The 15234-nt window shown below is 64.7% G+C and overlaps 3 protein-coding genes across 4 annotated transcripts in view; 2 read left to right on the top strand and 1 right to left on the bottom strand.

The window, feature by feature from the left end:
- The first annotated feature begins 536 nt into the window (after positions 1 to 536).
- GRB7 (growth factor receptor bound protein 7) lies at positions 537 to 3945 on the top strand. Its single transcript, XM_086626455.1, has 14 exons — positions 537 to 682; positions 787 to 931; positions 1038 to 1194; positions 1335 to 1456; positions 1591 to 1668; positions 1872 to 2009; positions 2080 to 2190; positions 2318 to 2416; positions 2632 to 2712; positions 2792 to 2908; positions 2983 to 3043; positions 3161 to 3248; positions 3626 to 3719; positions 3799 to 3945. Exons 1-14 carry the CDS (start codon positions 537 to 539, stop codon positions 3943 to 3945), a joined length of 1584 nt encoding a protein of 527 aa, XP_086482581.1.
- Positions 3946 to 4843: 898 nt separating this feature from the next.
- Positions 4844 to 7103, top strand: LOC104373899 (retinol dehydrogenase 8-like). Its single transcript, XM_086626649.1, has 6 exons — positions 4844 to 4940; positions 5015 to 5176; positions 5547 to 5726; positions 5807 to 5900; positions 5994 to 6177; positions 6864 to 7103. The coding sequence occupies exons 1-6, from the start codon at positions 4844 to 4846 to the stop codon at positions 7101 to 7103; spliced, it is 957 nt and encodes a 318-aa protein (XP_086482775.1).
- A 6890-nt stretch (positions 7104 to 13993) lies between these two features.
- IKZF3 (IKAROS family zinc finger 3) overlaps positions 13994 to 15234 on the bottom strand; it is a 28645-nt gene continuing 27404 nt past the window's right edge. For both annotated transcript variants that reach the window (XM_009979155.2, XM_086626444.1), the window contains one exon: positions 13994 to 14729. In XM_009979155.2, coding sequence (XP_009977457.2) covers positions 14026 to 14729 — 704 coding nt within the window. In that variant the 3' untranslated portion in view covers positions 13994 to 14025. The remainder of the gene's footprint in view (positions 14730 to 15234) is intronic.

Raw genomic sequence — 15234 nt, 5'->3', positions numbered from 1 at the left:
AGCTCAGCATGGCGAAGCTCAGCCCAGCACGGCTCCGCTGGTCCCAGCCCAGCTCAGTTGGCATCTCCCGGTGCCACCAGGCTCTCGGTAGTGCCACGGGGGCACTGGAGCAGGTCCCCAGTGGGTCATGGAGGTGCTGGTGGATTCTTGGGTGGCTCGTAGGGGGCTGTGCTCAGGGCCAGCCTCACCGCGCCATCCCCCAGCTCCCGCATTGGCATGGGGCTGGTGCAATGGGGACACCCTGGCAGTTGCTGGGGCCTCAGCTGGACCCCTGTGGGGTGCTGGGGGCTGGTGCTGAGTCATGCCGCTGCATGCTGACTCACTGCTTGTCTGGGCGCCGGCAAAACACCACCTGGGCAGGTGCCGAGGGTGGGCAGCCCCCGGCAGCGCCGCAGCGATGGCTCACACGGAGCCTGGCGTGGCATCCTGCCAGGGCTGCCCACGCGTGCCTGCGGACCCCCAGCCCCGCTGCCCCGGGGACGAGGACCCGGAGCCTCGTGCGGTGCAGGACCCACTCTCTGCCCCCAGATAATGCCATGGACAGGGGGACTCAGCAGAGCAGCCTCTGGGAGCCCCCCGGGCCGGGTGGCACGGAGCAGGAGGAGGTCCCCGGCGAGCGGGACGGGGGCGAGGGGCCGCCCGAGGTCAAGCGCTCTCAGCCCCTCTTCATCCACGGCAGCAGGTGGGTGGGGGGCCCGATGCTGGGGCTCTCCCGTGGATCGAGGAGGGGACATGGGACCCGGTGCCGAGGGGTCCAGGGGAACTGAGCCCCGTCTCTGCCCGCAGCCGGCAGCTGCTGGAAGAGGAGCCGCGTGCCTCGTCGCTGCCCACCATTCCCAACCCCTTCCCCGAGCTCTGCAGCCCCTCCAACTCGCCCATCCTCAGCAGCCCGGCCCTGGGGCAGGGGTCCCCCCGCGAAGGCACCTCCCACGTGAGTTGGGGGGCAGGAGGCTGGGGAAGGGGGGGCTCTGCCCGCTGGGGGTGCGGGGTCTCCTCCCGCCAGGGGCCCTGACACCCGCCGCGGCACGTGTCACCAGGTGGTGAAGGTGTTCGGCGAGGACGGCGCGTGCCGCTCGCTGGAGGCGTCGGCGGGCACCACGGCGCGGCAGCTCTGCGAGACGCTGGTGCGGAGGACGCGGGCGCTGCAGGACCACAGCTGGGCACTGGTCGAGCTGCACCAGCACCTGGCCCTGGGTGAGCTGCCAGCGTGGCACAGCATGGCACAGCATGGCACGGCACGGCACGGCACAGCATGGCGCGGCACAGCACAGGGTGGCACCAGGTGGCACCGGCCCCCCGCCGCGGCCACCCTGCTGAGCCCCGTGCCCCCGCAGAGCGGTGCCTGGAGGACCACGAGTCGGTGGTGGAGGTGCAGAGCTCCTGGCCGCCCGGCGCCGACAGCCGCTTCGTCTTCCGCAAGAACTTCGCCAAGTACGAGCTCTTCAAGAGCAACGCGGTACGTGGCCGCCGCAGCAAAGCCCGCGGGGACCCGGGTGGCCCTCGGGGATGTGTGTGCCCCGCAGGGACCCATATGGCCCACGGGGCCCCTGAGCACCCTGCGGGGCGCGGCTGACCCCCCTGTCCCCCCAGCAGTCCCTCTTCCCCGAGGTGATGGTGTCCAGCTGCCTGGAGGCGAATAAGAGCATGGCACACTCCGAGCTCATCCAGGTACAGGGGCACTGTGCCCGGCCATGCTGTGGGGACCCTTCTGTGCCACGGGGACCCCCCTGGTGCCGTGGGGACCCCCCTGTGCCATGGGGACCCCTCTGTGCCACAGGGACCCCCCTGTGCCATGGGGACCCTGCTGTGCCATGGGGACCCCCCTGTGCCATGGGGACCCTCCGTGCCCCTCAGCCCTCGTCTCCTCCCAGAATTTCCTCAACTCCGGGAGCTGCCCCGAGGTCCAGGGGTTCCTGCAGCTGCGGGAGGCCGGGCGCAAGGTCTGGAAGCGTTTCCACTTCTCCCTGCGCCGCTCGGGGCTCTACTACTCCACCAAGGGCACCTCCAAGGTGAGGGGCAGGGTGGGACACAGCGTGGGGGGTGCAGTGGGGCTGGCTCTGATGCCCCCAACCCCCCCAGGACCCCCGGCACCTCCAGTACTTCGCCGACCTCACCGAGTCCAACATCTACTACGTGACGCAGGGCAAGAAGCTCTACGGGACGCCCACCGAGTTCGGCTTCTGCATCAAGGTGGGGATGGCCCGGCTGGGGCGCCTGGGGGGGCGCTGGGCTTTCCCTGTGCCTTCCCCTGCCAAGGGGTCTGTGCCCCCCCTGAGCCGCCGGGGCTGCCCGGTGATGCCACAGCCTCTCCCCGCAGCCCCACAAGGTGCGGAGCGGCACGAAGGGGCTGAAGCTGCTCTGCAGTGAGGACGAGCAGAGCCGGAGCTGCTGGATGGCGGCGTTCCGCCTCTTCAAGGTGGGCCCCGACGCCGCCGGGGGGTGCCGGGGGGTGCCAGGGGGTGTCCCCATCCCCATCCCCGTCCCTGCGCTAGGAAAGATGCAGGATGGGCATCCCCATCCCCACGCTGGTGGACGTGGAGGTCCCCGTCCCCACACCAGGCGGGTGTCCCCCACCCCGCTGCGGGATGGAGGCCCCCCCCCGGCTCACCAGGCTGCCCCCCCCCCCCCCAGTACGGCATGCAGCTCTACCGCAACTACCAGCAAGCGCAGGCACGGCTGAGCCAGCCCCCCTGGATCGGGCCCACGCCCCTGGTGAGTGTCACCCCCTCCATAGCCCCCCCATCCCGTGGGGACACCCCGGTCACCCCCCCCCCACCCCGCTCCCCCACAGCGGAGCGTCTCGGACAATGCGCTGGTGGCCATGGACTTCTCGGGGTGCACGGGGCGGGTGATCGAGAACCCCAGCGAGGTGCTGACGGTGGCCCTGGAGGAGGCGCAGGCGTGGAGGGTGAGTCGGGGTGCAGGGGGGTGCGGGGGGTGTCCCCCCAAGCCCACCCTAACGCCCGCTTCTTGCATGGCCAGAAGAAGACGACGCACCGGTACAGCCTGCCGGCAACCTGCCCGAGCTCCCCGCTCAGCGCCGGTGAGCAGCACCCGCCACCGGGTCCCAGCCGGCACAGCCGGGTTGTGCCGAGGGGAAAGGGGGGGTCCCTGCCCCGGGTGGGGGCTCCCCCCATGCCTGATGCCCGTCTCCCCACAGCCATCCACCGCACCCAGCCCTGGTTCCATGGGCGCATCTCACGGGAGGACACCCAGCGCCTCATCGGCCGGCAGGGCTTGGTGGACGGGTACGGGACGGGGGGGGCTTGTGGGGCAGCATGGCACCCCCAGGGGGGTACATGACCTTAGGGGTTATAGAGCCCTGTGGCTCACGGGGTGATGCAGGACACCTGCGGGGATGGGGGTGACTTGCCTGGGGGGGGACATGGGATCCCAGGGGGGTTGGGACCCCCCACAGTTTGCAGGAGATCTGCAGCCCCCGGGGTTTTGGGAGCCCGGGGTTTGTGGGGGGCACGGGACAGGCCCCCAGGGCTCCCAGGGGGTCCAGGACCCCATGGTTTTGGGGAGAGGGGGGGTACCTGGGACCCCAGGGGTGAAACAGGGGTGGCAGAGGGGTCCCAGGGTCAGCGGTGACGCCCCCCCACCCCCTTCCCGGGGCTCGCAGGGTCTTCCTGGTGCGGGAGAGTCAGCGCAACCCCAAGGGCTTCGTCCTGTCCCTGTGCCACCTGCAGAGAGTCAAACACTATCTCATCCTGCCGGTGAGTGCCAGGGGCCTGGGGGGGGCCAGGGGGCTGGGGGGACCGGGAGTGTGAGGGCCTGACCCACGTCCCCCGGCAGAGCGAGGAGGAGGGACGACTCTACTTCACCATGGACGACGGGCAGACCCGCTTCGCCGACCTCATCCAGCTCGTGGAGTTCCACCAGATCAACCGCGGCATCCTGCCCTGCAAGCTGCGGCACTACTGCACCTGTGTGGCCCTCTGAGCCTGGCACCACGTGGCATGGCCGGCACCGCACGGCTTGGCACAGCCCGGCATGGCTGGCACGGCATGGCTTGGCATAGCCCAGCACCACCGGCACAGCATGGCTCGGCACAGCCTGGCACTGCCGATATGGCATGGCTTGGCACAGCCTGGCACTGCCGATACGGCACAGCCCAGCACTGCTGGCGTGGTTTGGCACAGCCCGGCATGGGGCGGCGGGATCGGGGCCAGCTCGGTGCAGCTCGCATGGAGATGAGGACAACTCCTCCACTGCCAGCTGTCCACCCTGCGCCCTGGGTGCCGGCTCTGCCCACAGGGTCCTGGGGTGCCAGCGCTGCTGGACCCCCCCACACTCAAGCACTTTCTCCCCCTCCGCAGTGCTGGCCTCGAGTGTCCCCAAATGTCTCCGTGGGGGCCCGGCGCTCCTCACCCACAGGTCAGGTGGGCTCGGGGATCCCCAGACCCAGGAGCAGGGTCCCGGGGCAGGGGGTGAGGGGGGCACCCACCACCGCGTCCCCCACGTCCCCGCAAGGCCAGTCGAACTGTGACGTGTTTTATACCGCTGAGAATAAAGGTTATTTTTTCAGAGCTCCGGCCTCGTCCCCTCTAAAGGCAAAGCCGGGGTGACGGGGGGGTCCGTCCCCGCAGCCCCCTGCTGCCAGCGGGCGCTGGGCTGGCAGTGCCCCCATGTCCCGCCGTGTCCCCACGATGCCCCGGGTCCGGCACAAAGGCCCCTCTGTGCACCCTGGCACCACGTGAGGCTCAGCCACGCGGCCGCGGGCAAATCCCCGGGGGGGGGGATTAACGGGAGAGGATTAAGGGCCGGGATTTGGGGGGGCCGTGGCCAGGCCAGCTGCTATTAAAGGCGGGGGGCCGGGCAGCGGGGCCGCGGCCGTGCCATGGCTCCCAAGACGGTGCTGATCACCGGCTGCTCCTCCGGCATCGGGCTGGCACTGGCCGTCCGGCTGGCGCGGGACAAGCAGCGCCGCTTCCGAGGTGAGTGAGGTGGGGGGACCCCCCCCATCCCCGGGGCGAGATCCCGCGTGGAGCTGAGCTGCTTCCGCCCCCAGTCATCGCCACCATGAGGAACGTGGGCAGGAGCGGGGCGCTGGTGGCGGCAGCGGGGCCGGCGCTGGGCAGGACGCTGGAGATCAAGCAGTTGGACGTCTGCGACGAGGGCTCCATCCGCGCCTGCCTCGAGAGCATCCCCGGGCGCCACGTCGACGTCCTGGGTGAGCCGCGGGACCCCCCTCCCACCACGTCCCCGTGGTGTCCTGCACCGGGGACCCCCTCCGCACCGGGGACACCAGGGGTAGCCCATGCACTGGGGGCCATCCATGCCAAGCATGGCCCATGTTGGGGACCCTCCGTGCCAGGGGCATCTTGTGCACCAGGGACCCCTGACCCCAGGCAACAGGGACCCTTTGTGCACCCAGTGTTGGGGACCCTCCGTGCTGGGGACACCGTGCACCAGGGACCCCCTGACCTTATGCACCGGGGACCCTCCATGCCAGGGACCCTCTGAGCACCTGGGACCCTCTGTGCATGGGGTGTGGGAGCCCCTGGCACAGAGGACGCCCCACTGATGCCCTGTGCCCGCAGTCAGCAATGCCGGGGTGGGCATGGCGGGTCCGCTGGAGTGCCAGAGCCTGGCAGCCATGCAGAGCCTCATGGACACCAACTTCTTCGGCCTCGTCCGCCTGGTCAAGGAGGTGCTGCCCGACATGAAGCGGCGCCGCGGGGGCCACATCGTGGTCATCAGCAGCATCATGGGCCTGCAAGGTAGAGGGGGGCACATGGGGTGCCCCGGCGGGACCAACCCCCTCCCCGCAGCTCTGACTGGGACCCCCTCGCCCATCCAGGCATCGTCTTCAACGATATCTACGCGGCCTCCAAGTTCGCGGTGGAGGGTTTCTGCGAGAGCCTGGTTGTGCAGGCGCTGCGCTTCAACGTGGCGTGAGTGCCAGGGGCTGGTGGCCACCATGGCGCCCGCCGGGGCGGGGAGGGTTTGGGGGGTGCTGGGGTCCCCAGCGCCCCATCCCCGGGTAGGATCAGCCTAGTGGAGCCGGGGCCGGTGACGACGGAGTTCGAGGCGAAGGTGTACGAGGAAGCCAAGGGCGCCGACTACTCGCGGACGGACCCCGAGACGGCCGACATCTTCACCAACCTCTACCTGAGGAACTCCAGGGACGTCTTCGCCAGCCTGGGCCAGACCCCCGAGGACATCGCGGAGGTGATGGGCGGGCGGGTGGCCCCGCTGGGCTGGGGGCTGCCCCCTTCCCACGCCCCCGCTCCCTGGCAGCCCCGGCTGGGCTGGGCTGGGCTCTCCAGGGAAGCCTCAATTAACCCTAACGAGGAGCAGCGACCCCCAGCCGGCAGCGGTGTGGGGGCCCACCCTGAAAACTCCTTCCCCCCCAACCCCGAGCTCCGTCCTGATAGGGCTGAGCCCAGCTGGGAACGGGGATGGGGATGGATGGGGATGGGATGGGATGGGATAGGATAGGGATGCGGATGGAATGGGAATGGGGATGAGATGGAGATAGGGATGGGATGGGAGGGGGTTGAGGATGGGGATGAGATGGGAATGAGAATGAGAATGGGGATGGGGGTGGGACAGGATGGGATGGAGTGGGATGGGGTATGATAGGACAGGGATGTGGATGGAATGGGAATGGGGATGGGAGGAGATGGAGATAGGAACAGGGATGGGATGGGAAGGGGTTGAGGATGGTGATGGGATGGGAACGAGAATGGGGATGGGATGGGATGGGGTTGGGGATGGAGACGGGGTTGGGATGCAGATAGGATGGAAAGGGGACAGGGATGGAGACGGGATAGAAATGGGAATGGGGATGAAGGTGGGATGGGGACGAGGAGGGGACGGCGACAGGAAGGGGACAGTCACGTCCCCACGCGCAGCACACCCTGCGGGTGATCGAGGCGGCCCGGCCGCCCTTCCGGCACCAGACCAACGCGGCGTACACGCCGATGGCCGCGCTGAAGCACGCCGACCCCAGCGGCGCCCTCATGACCGACGCCTTCTACAAGCTGGTGTTCAAGTACGACGCGGTGCTGCGGCTCAGCCTCCGCGCCATCCGCCTGCTCCGCTGGAAGGCCCAGAAGGTGAAGGAGGGCGCCCGGCTGCTGGGCTTCAAATAGCCCCCAGCAGCCACCAGCAGCTCGGGGCACCGCGCTGGCACAGCCGCCCGGGCGCCTGCTCGCCTCGGTGGGCAGCTCGGAGGCGGGGGGCGAGCGGGGCCGGGACCCGCGCGGGGTTTCGCTTCCTGCTCCCGGCCCGAAATAGCGCCCGGCGCCGCCGTATTAAAATCGGGAGTGGTATTTTTAACCGGCGCCGGGTGAAAAAGCAGAGCGGCTTCCTCCGAGAGCGCAGCGGCCGTGACGGGGCTGGGAAGGGCTGGCAGTTGCCCCCCCGCCTGCCTCCCGCTCCCTGGGGGCACCCACAACCCCCCAGCCCCCTGCACCCACAGGCATGCGATGCCCGGGGGCCCTGGCCCAGTGTCCCCCCCCAGCCGCCAGCCACGACTCCATCCTCCTTCCCCCTGGCCTCTGCAGGGTTGGCGATGCCCCGTGGTGGGGGTGTCCTGCATGATGGATTGTGTCACCCCCCCTTTGGCACCGTGCCCCACAGCAGTGGGGCATCCTGGGGGGCTGCAGGGCACCGCGCCAGCAGCTCGGCTGCGGCGCTGTGTGCAGAGGGTGCAGGAGCTGGTGCAGAGAAGGGAGCAGGATGCAAAGGGTGCACGGTGCACTCAGCGGGTGCACGGTGGGTGCAAAGGGGCTGCAGGGGCTGCCGCAGGGTGAGGTGGGTTGCATGGTGAAGGCTGGGTGCAGAGTGGGTGCAGGGGTGCTGGGTGCAGCGTGCACGGTGGGTGCAAGCCAGGCACCAGGAGCAGGTGGGCCAAGGGGACCCCAGCACCCTGCACCGCACCGGGAGCTCCCCTCCAGCTCGGCGGGGTGACGGCGGTGGGGGGTGCAGCCTGTGCCGCCCCCGGGCTGGGTGCAGGGTGCCGGTGCTGGCGTGTGGGCGCCTGGCGTGACTGCGCCCGGGAGGTGAGAGCAGGGGGAAACCGCAGGGAGGCCCGGCATGATTCAACGCCGCGGCACCGTTTCTCAGAAACCTTCCTGGCTCCCACCGTGCTTCCCGGTGCGGCTGCACCAGAGCCAGGGACACCCCACAGCCTCACCGGTGCCCAGGGAGGGGTGTACTGGGATGCACATGCAGCACGGACGTGAGGTCCCCAGTGCAGCCCCCCCATAATGATGCCAGGACCCCCAGCCCCCATGTGCGAGGGGCTGGATGGCAGCTGCAGCACCATGCACCGTGCCGCGTGCACCGGCCCGTGCCACGCACGTGGCCTCCCCGGGCCTGGCCAGCTCCGGGCACCTCAGGGCAGGATGAGTGGTGGAGTGGGGGGGGAAGAGGAAGTATTTTTGCATTGTCCCCCCCTTCTCGCACGAGTTAATGGCAAAGCAGCGGTGGGGACCGGGGCCGCGGGACTATGGCAACGGCGCAGCACCTGCGGGACGTGCAGGGGTGACATCAAAGCGGCAGCAGAGATGCAGCCTGCCCCCCCCGCTGCGGTTTCTGCAGATTTGACTAACTTTCTCCGCTCCGGGGGGCAGGGACGAGGGGGCTGCACCCAGCCCTGGGGAGCAACCAGGGAGGGGGCCCCCGGCTGTGGTTCAGCCCTCCGGCACAGAGCCACAGCCATGGGAAACGGTGCCCAGGGACACCAGGACCCCCCAGCCCCACAATGTCCCCCGGTCCCAAGGGAAGCAGCAACGGGGGTGCTGCTGGGGGGGCAGGATCGCCCCCAGCACCTGCTGGGGAGCAGGAGGGCAGTGGGTGTTTGGGGGCAGCAGTGCGGCGATGGCCTCAGTCCCGCCGATGCCCGCGGTGGGAAGGGGGTCCTGGGCAGAGCGAGGGGGAAACAGGGAGCTGCTGCAGCCGGGGCTGGGGTGGGGGGGCTCCTCCAGCGGTGGGGGCACCTGGGCCATGCTTACAGCTGAGGAGCATCATCTCCAGCCCGGGAGCATCCTCCCCGGCCGCGGGGCTGGAGCCGGGAGCACCGTCCCCGTCCCACCCTTGGCTGCAGCCGCGCCGGGGCGGAGGCTCTGCCCGAGGGGCTGAAGCTGCCGGGGGGTCGGAAACAGGTTTTTCTAAAAACAATCGTCTGCTGGGACTTTCCTTTCCCCGGGAGCCCGCGTGTGACAACCGCCAGCCGCTCCCCGCGCTCGGGCTCCCCCGAGGATTTCGCTCGCCGCCCAGGTGCGCCGCTTCGCCGCGATGCAAATGCGGTGCCAGATATAACCCCGCCGCAGGGAATGGCTCGGTGCCGCGGGAGCACGCGGCTCCCCAGGGGCTGCACTTCCCTCCCGGCGAGGCGAGGGGGGCATCGGGCGTGACGTGAACCCGCTGCCCCCACCGCAGTGCCGCCGGTGACCCGGCTTCGCGGCCCGCAGGGCACACGGCTGGGCACCGTGGGGCTGGCAGTGCCAGCGTCGGGCAAGGGCCGCAGTCGTGCCCCCCATCCGCTGCCGCTCAGCCCCCCAAGGGAAGTGCAGAGGTGGCTCCTCGCCCCGCCAGCTTTTGGGGGCAGCGGGGGCCTGGCAGAGCCACCCAGCCCACGCCGAGGCTGCGAGATGCCGGCGGGTCCTGGTGGGATGGCACGGAGGAGCGTGACTCAGTGAAAGGCTGGAGAATCCGGACAGGGAGGAGGGGGCGGCGGTGACTCAGTCCTCCCTCACCCCCTCTCCCCTCCTGGCACTGCCAGTCTTTGGGTGCCGGACCGCTTCCCAGGGGGAGCGGGAGCCAGCCGGGATGCTCCGAGGACACAGCTCAGCGCCCAGCAAGAGTTTTATGGGATTTTTTTGTGTTTTACAAAGCGTGTTGCAACACGACGGGGGAAACGAGTTCCTCTCCGCTCTGTCGGAGTTACAGCGCGTCGGGAGATAAGGATCAGTCCGCCATAACACCAACCCCGCGTTCTCACAAGCGGGGTGCTCCGGAGGGGGGTTGGTTCCCGGCAGGAGAGGGCTGAGGGGGGGTTAGCATCAGAACAGCTCTTTCCGAAGGAAAAGCCGGGCTGGGGACCTGCCGTGCCCCGGCCCCGAGCCCCCGCGGCCACGTTTCGCCCAGTCCTTCCACGTCGCCTGGCAGCGGCACGGCGAGGGGAAAACAACTCTGGGCGCTGCTTCACCCGGGCTGGGAAGGAAGTGAAGGTAAAAGAAAAAAAAAGGATCCTCTGACTTTCTTTTTTTTGTTTTTTTCTCTTTTCTTTGTTTCAAGTGCGTCCAGCTTCTTGCGGTAGAAGGTGTCAGGAGAGCATGAGCTAAGCGTGAACAACGTCAGCCTCTAGACCAGGTGCTACAAAGGGCTGTGGGAGGGTTGGCGTGAGCCCCCACCCTGCCCACCCGCCGGGATGTTTCCATCTGACTGATGTGCTCCGGCACGGTGGGCGCAGCCCCCGTCACCCCGCGGAAACCCTGAGCCCACCCTGCGCCCGTGGGAGCCACCACGCTTCGAGCACGTCCTGGAGCGGGTCCAGGTGCGTGGGGCTGAGCTTTGCCTTCACCCCACGCTCCGGCAGCGGGAGCAGACCCGTCCCCGCGCCGATTACGGGGGATACCAGTGATTGCAACCGGCCTTGCTGGGAGGAGCGGCAAGAGTGTGGCCACAGGGGAGGAATCCGAGGGGCACGTGGTGCCCCTTCCACCATCCCCTTCCCAAAGGCTCCTCTCCCCCGTGCTGGCTGCGAGGGCAGCGTCACCCATGCACACCCAGCATCGCCCGCGGACACCTGGCATCCCAGGCACAAACCTAGCCGCAAGCGTTCGCCAGCGCCGCGGCTCAGCACCCAGCCGAGGCCACCGCGCACGTCGGGGCCCGGGTGCGCTATGACTGGGCTCGGTGACACCAGGGCGAGGAGGACGGCGCTTCATGGCACATGCTGGCACAAAGAGCGAGTCCTGAGGCCGGGAACGGCCACCTGCACGTACGCTCGGGCAGACGTCCCGGGGGTCCCATGGGAATTGCTTCCGCTTTACCAGAGGAAATTTGGGCTGTTCCCCTTCCCTCGAGGGCTGGTCCTGAGCTCGCCGGGGAGACAGGGCAAGCCGGCGGCGGCCCCAGGTGAGAGGAGGGAGCGTTCCCTTGGCTGTTCCGTTCATCTACCAGCCAACGCTGAAGACCGAGACCGTTTCTCAGCCGCTGGGGGAGCAGACTACGTGATCTTCACATCTCAGGGTCTCAGCACTGCACTGAGTAACCAGGCGTGTTATTTCATACCAAAATAACCAAACTGGGAGCAGAATAAACCAGGCTCACTACAAATACCAGCAGTTTTTCCCCCTCTGTTTTCCCAGACGAGGTGATCTGCAAAGCTCCTCTGAGCTCAGCAACCAGCTTGGCACCGAGCGCAGCCCTTTGACATCTGGGCATGGCCCAACAGGCCCCCCCTGCCTGCCACGCCAGTGCCACCAGGGCTCAGCCCACAAGGGAGGGTGGTGGGGGCCACGCTGGGGGCCAGGGTCTGCGGATGCAAAGGAAGGGGCTGATCCTGGCACGTCCAGGTCTCCAGCCCTGCTCCCAGGACACAGCCAGGGCCAGGGAAGTGCAGACACGCGCTCAGCGAGCATCACACGGCAGATGAATGGTACTCACAAAAATATAGATATATTTTAATAAATGACGGGTTGAAATTCCACAACACGTGGCGGCTCAACAGCAGAGTTGTAACGAGGTTACCAATCGCCAGCTCCAATTGGCACTGGGGACTTCTTTTGGTTCAGCCCATCTCGAAATCGTGACTGTGCCCGAGCGGTGGTGGGAAAGCGGTGCCATCCGGGCCAGACGCGGCACAAACCTCCCTCCTTCCTTTCCAAAACCCCGGCAGCGCTGCTGAGGCTGAGCTGTTTGGGTGCAGTGGTCGATGGCTCACCTCATCTGGGAAGGCAGGGCAGGGGGCTGGAGCCCTGCCTGGCGGGAAGCGAGCAGCGGGACAGTAATTCCAAGGATTCGGTGGCAGCGTGAGAAGGAAAGCGGCCGTGCTGCGTGACACACATTCAGCGCATCTGAGGAGCTTCCTGTGCAAACGACAAGCCACGTTTCACCAAGTGTCATCTCACTCGTTGCTGCTGAAGCCTGAGGAGCGTTTCCACCGGCCGCGACTGTAACTCGGACTCTCTCCCCGTGCCCACGCAGCGGGAGATGGAGTTACGGAACGAGGCGCACTCGGTGGGGCAGGGAGCCGCCCCAAGGCCCGCTGCGGCGCGGGGGGCAGTCCTCAGACGATGGCATCGAGCCCTCGGCGGAACCACAGCCTCGTGCACGGATCGTTCGTCGCGCCGTGACGATGGGTGTTCGTCGGGAAGAACCAACATCCACCCGCTCACCGTATGTGCCTCACGATGGGAAACTGGTTATCGGAAAAGATCCTAAACCTGTTTTATACCTACGCACGTAGCGTCACGCGAGGTATCCAAATAGTTCTCCTTACCCCCGACGACAAGCAGGATTTGGATCTAGCGCTGCTACAGCGCTGCAGATACTCCAGCACTCTGCGGACTCATTTATCCTTCTTCAGATGTACCCTTATTGGGAAAAAGGAATGTAATTTTCTTTTTTTTACCTTAAAATTCAGGGAAGGAGGAAGTATTTGAGCCAAAAGAATGAGCCCAGGTCCGAGGGAGAAAGGAAATTCAGTGTTTCTTGACCCTCAGCATCCCACCTAGGCCTCTGCGCCCCCGCCTCCCGTCAGGGAAGCAGATGGATCACCACGGATACCGGCACGGCAACGTTGAAAAAGTACAAAAGCGATGTAGACCTCAAACCATGCAATGGATGCCAGAAGTCCATCAGAACACACCTAACTCTACGTTACACAGAAATACTTGGCAAAGAACAAACACCCAGCAAAACTGTTATCAAATTGGTATCTCCAGCGCAGCGACTAATAATACAGCTGCAGAGCAACGATTAGATTAAAAGAACTATTTTAAAAACCAGCTTCAAAGTAATGGTAAATACTCGTTTTGCAAAACAGCACATTTCCCGCCGAGGGATATCCCCGCGTCAAACCAGACAGCGTGATTGAGCTGGCAGCTCCCACACACTCCCGTACGCAGATTCTCACGGTCTCTGCTGCCAGGACGCGGTGACTCCCGCTCCGAGCCCAACGCCGTCCGCAGGGACGGCGCGTGTCAGGGCTGGCAGCGGAGCGGATGGCACAGCTGCCAGTCCTGCTGCTGGAGCTGAGCAGCAGCAAGGCAGGGGCACAAAGCACAGCGATTTGGGATCCATCAGAACGGAGGACTTTCCATCAGTGAAAATCAGGATTTCCCCCAGACTGCAGGGACGAGCCTACCGATGACCTCAGCGGGTATCCCGAAAAAACACACTGCTAAAAACCCCCAACCCCAAAATAGGTCTCATTTCACATTTTGCTATTACTAAGACGCATGTGGGAGTGACTTTAAAGAAAGTGAACAGAAGGGTAAGAAAAATGAAAGTGTGGTGGGGCCACACGCTCTTTAAGACTCGGGGGAAACTTTAAAGAAGAATTAATAATCCCTCCGAGCCGCGTGCTCTCCTTGGTTCGGTGGCTGGCCGTGTGAAGGCCGGCGGGATCGTACCAGCCAGAAAAAGCTCCTCCTCTGTGCTGCTGGCTGTACATCTGGGCGAGCAGGGAAGCTGGCAGCAGGGCACAGAAACCCTTTGCGCTGAGTTAAAGCCCATGTTATAAAAACAAACGCACATTAAAAAACAAAAAACACCTTAAAAGGCTCTTAATTTTCACAAAAATAAAGTTCATAGAAAAATCGGTCTCTGCACCGGGTATTTTACATGGTACCACTCACCACAGCAGCTGGGCATAGATGCTACAGAACACTGAATGACTTGTTTCCAAAAAATAAAATAAAAAAATCTGGAAAGGCGGCACCTCCCTTGTGACGCTCATTTAAAAACTGGCATAGAAAAATACTCAAGAAATCTCTTTATACTAATTAAAACCCAAACTGGCCTCCCCTCCGCTCCTTCGACCTCGGAAAACTGGTCCCTTCATTTGAGCACCACTCTGTGCTCTCCTCGCGCTATGTGCGAGGAGAACTCGTATCGGTCGTGGCTCCTGTAGCCGCAGACGTTGCACTCGAAGGGATCGCGGAACCCGTGGCAGCCCATGTGGATGGTGAACATCACGTAATCCAGAAAGAGGACGCGGCAGTGGTCGCACCGGTAGACCCCGATGGCTTCCCCTTCCTTGTTGATGACCTTAAAGGCATCGCGAGGGCATATGGCAGGTGGCTTGATGATGTCGTACGGTCTTGGGAAATCCTTCAAGGGCTGGAGGCCGTTGCGGGCCTGAGCGGGGATCATCTGGCTCTGATGGAAGGAGGGATTCTGCCGCTCCTCGTGGTTGCTGTCAGTGTCTGTGGAGTCTTGGCCGCTGTTGTTGGGGGAAAGGCCCCTGTCGGAAGACAGGCTTTTGTCCCTTAGGTGGCCGTGGCTCTTCTCCGCGTCCTGCGCGGTGCCGTTCGGCACGTCGGCGCGGGTCAGCGGGATGGGGTACAGGCTGCTGATGACAGGGACCATCTCGGAGGTGGGAGCTGGTGGCGTCTGCACGAGAGGGCGCAGGGCTTCGGCCCCAAGGTAGGTGATGGCGTTGTTTATGGCTTGGTCCATCATGCGTCCTTGAATTATGTCGCTTTCCTTTTCGTACATGAAACTTGAGTTATAATTAACATCGAAGTTATGTCGTTTTTCGCCTGCAAGAGAGGAGAGGTATTAAATTACCTGGGTGGGTAAAGAAGTATTTAAACTCCACGATGTCTTTTCTAAATGGCAGTAGTCTCTGGAAAGCAAAGCAGCACGAAATGTTCTCTGCTGGAAGACGCTGTTCATCTACACAAGTAGCTTTTTTTTTGGGGAGGGGGGTGTTAGAGTTTTGATATTTTTTTTTTTAAAGCTCAAGCTTGGAAGCAAAAAAAATCTAATAAAGAAGGCGGTGAGGAAACTTACTGGACAAATCATCGTTAAATTTTTTAAATTATTCTGGGATTTAAGGGGAAGACCATTATCAAAGCTTCCATAGATTACCATATCTCATCTTTTTGCTAGAAAAAGGTAAGCAGCCATTAATGCAAATGCTTGTAAAAGTGCTAATTGATAACGAACCAAACCACTTCATTTTCAGTACCAAGACTGCGACCTTTTGTTCTTGACTTCCCCCCCCGAGAAGCGCACCCCTCTCTAACAGAAAAAGTGAAGACA

The sequence above is a fragment of the Tauraco erythrolophus genome, chromosome 25, assembly GCF_009769465.1.
Source record: "Tauraco erythrolophus isolate bTauEry1 chromosome 25, bTauEry1.pri, whole genome shotgun sequence".
In the NCBI taxonomy this organism is placed as follows: Eukaryota; Metazoa; Chordata; class Aves; order Musophagiformes; family Musophagidae; genus Tauraco; species Tauraco erythrolophus.
Note: the sequence above shows the minus strand (reverse complement) of the source record. Positions and strands in the feature narration are given on the sequence as shown.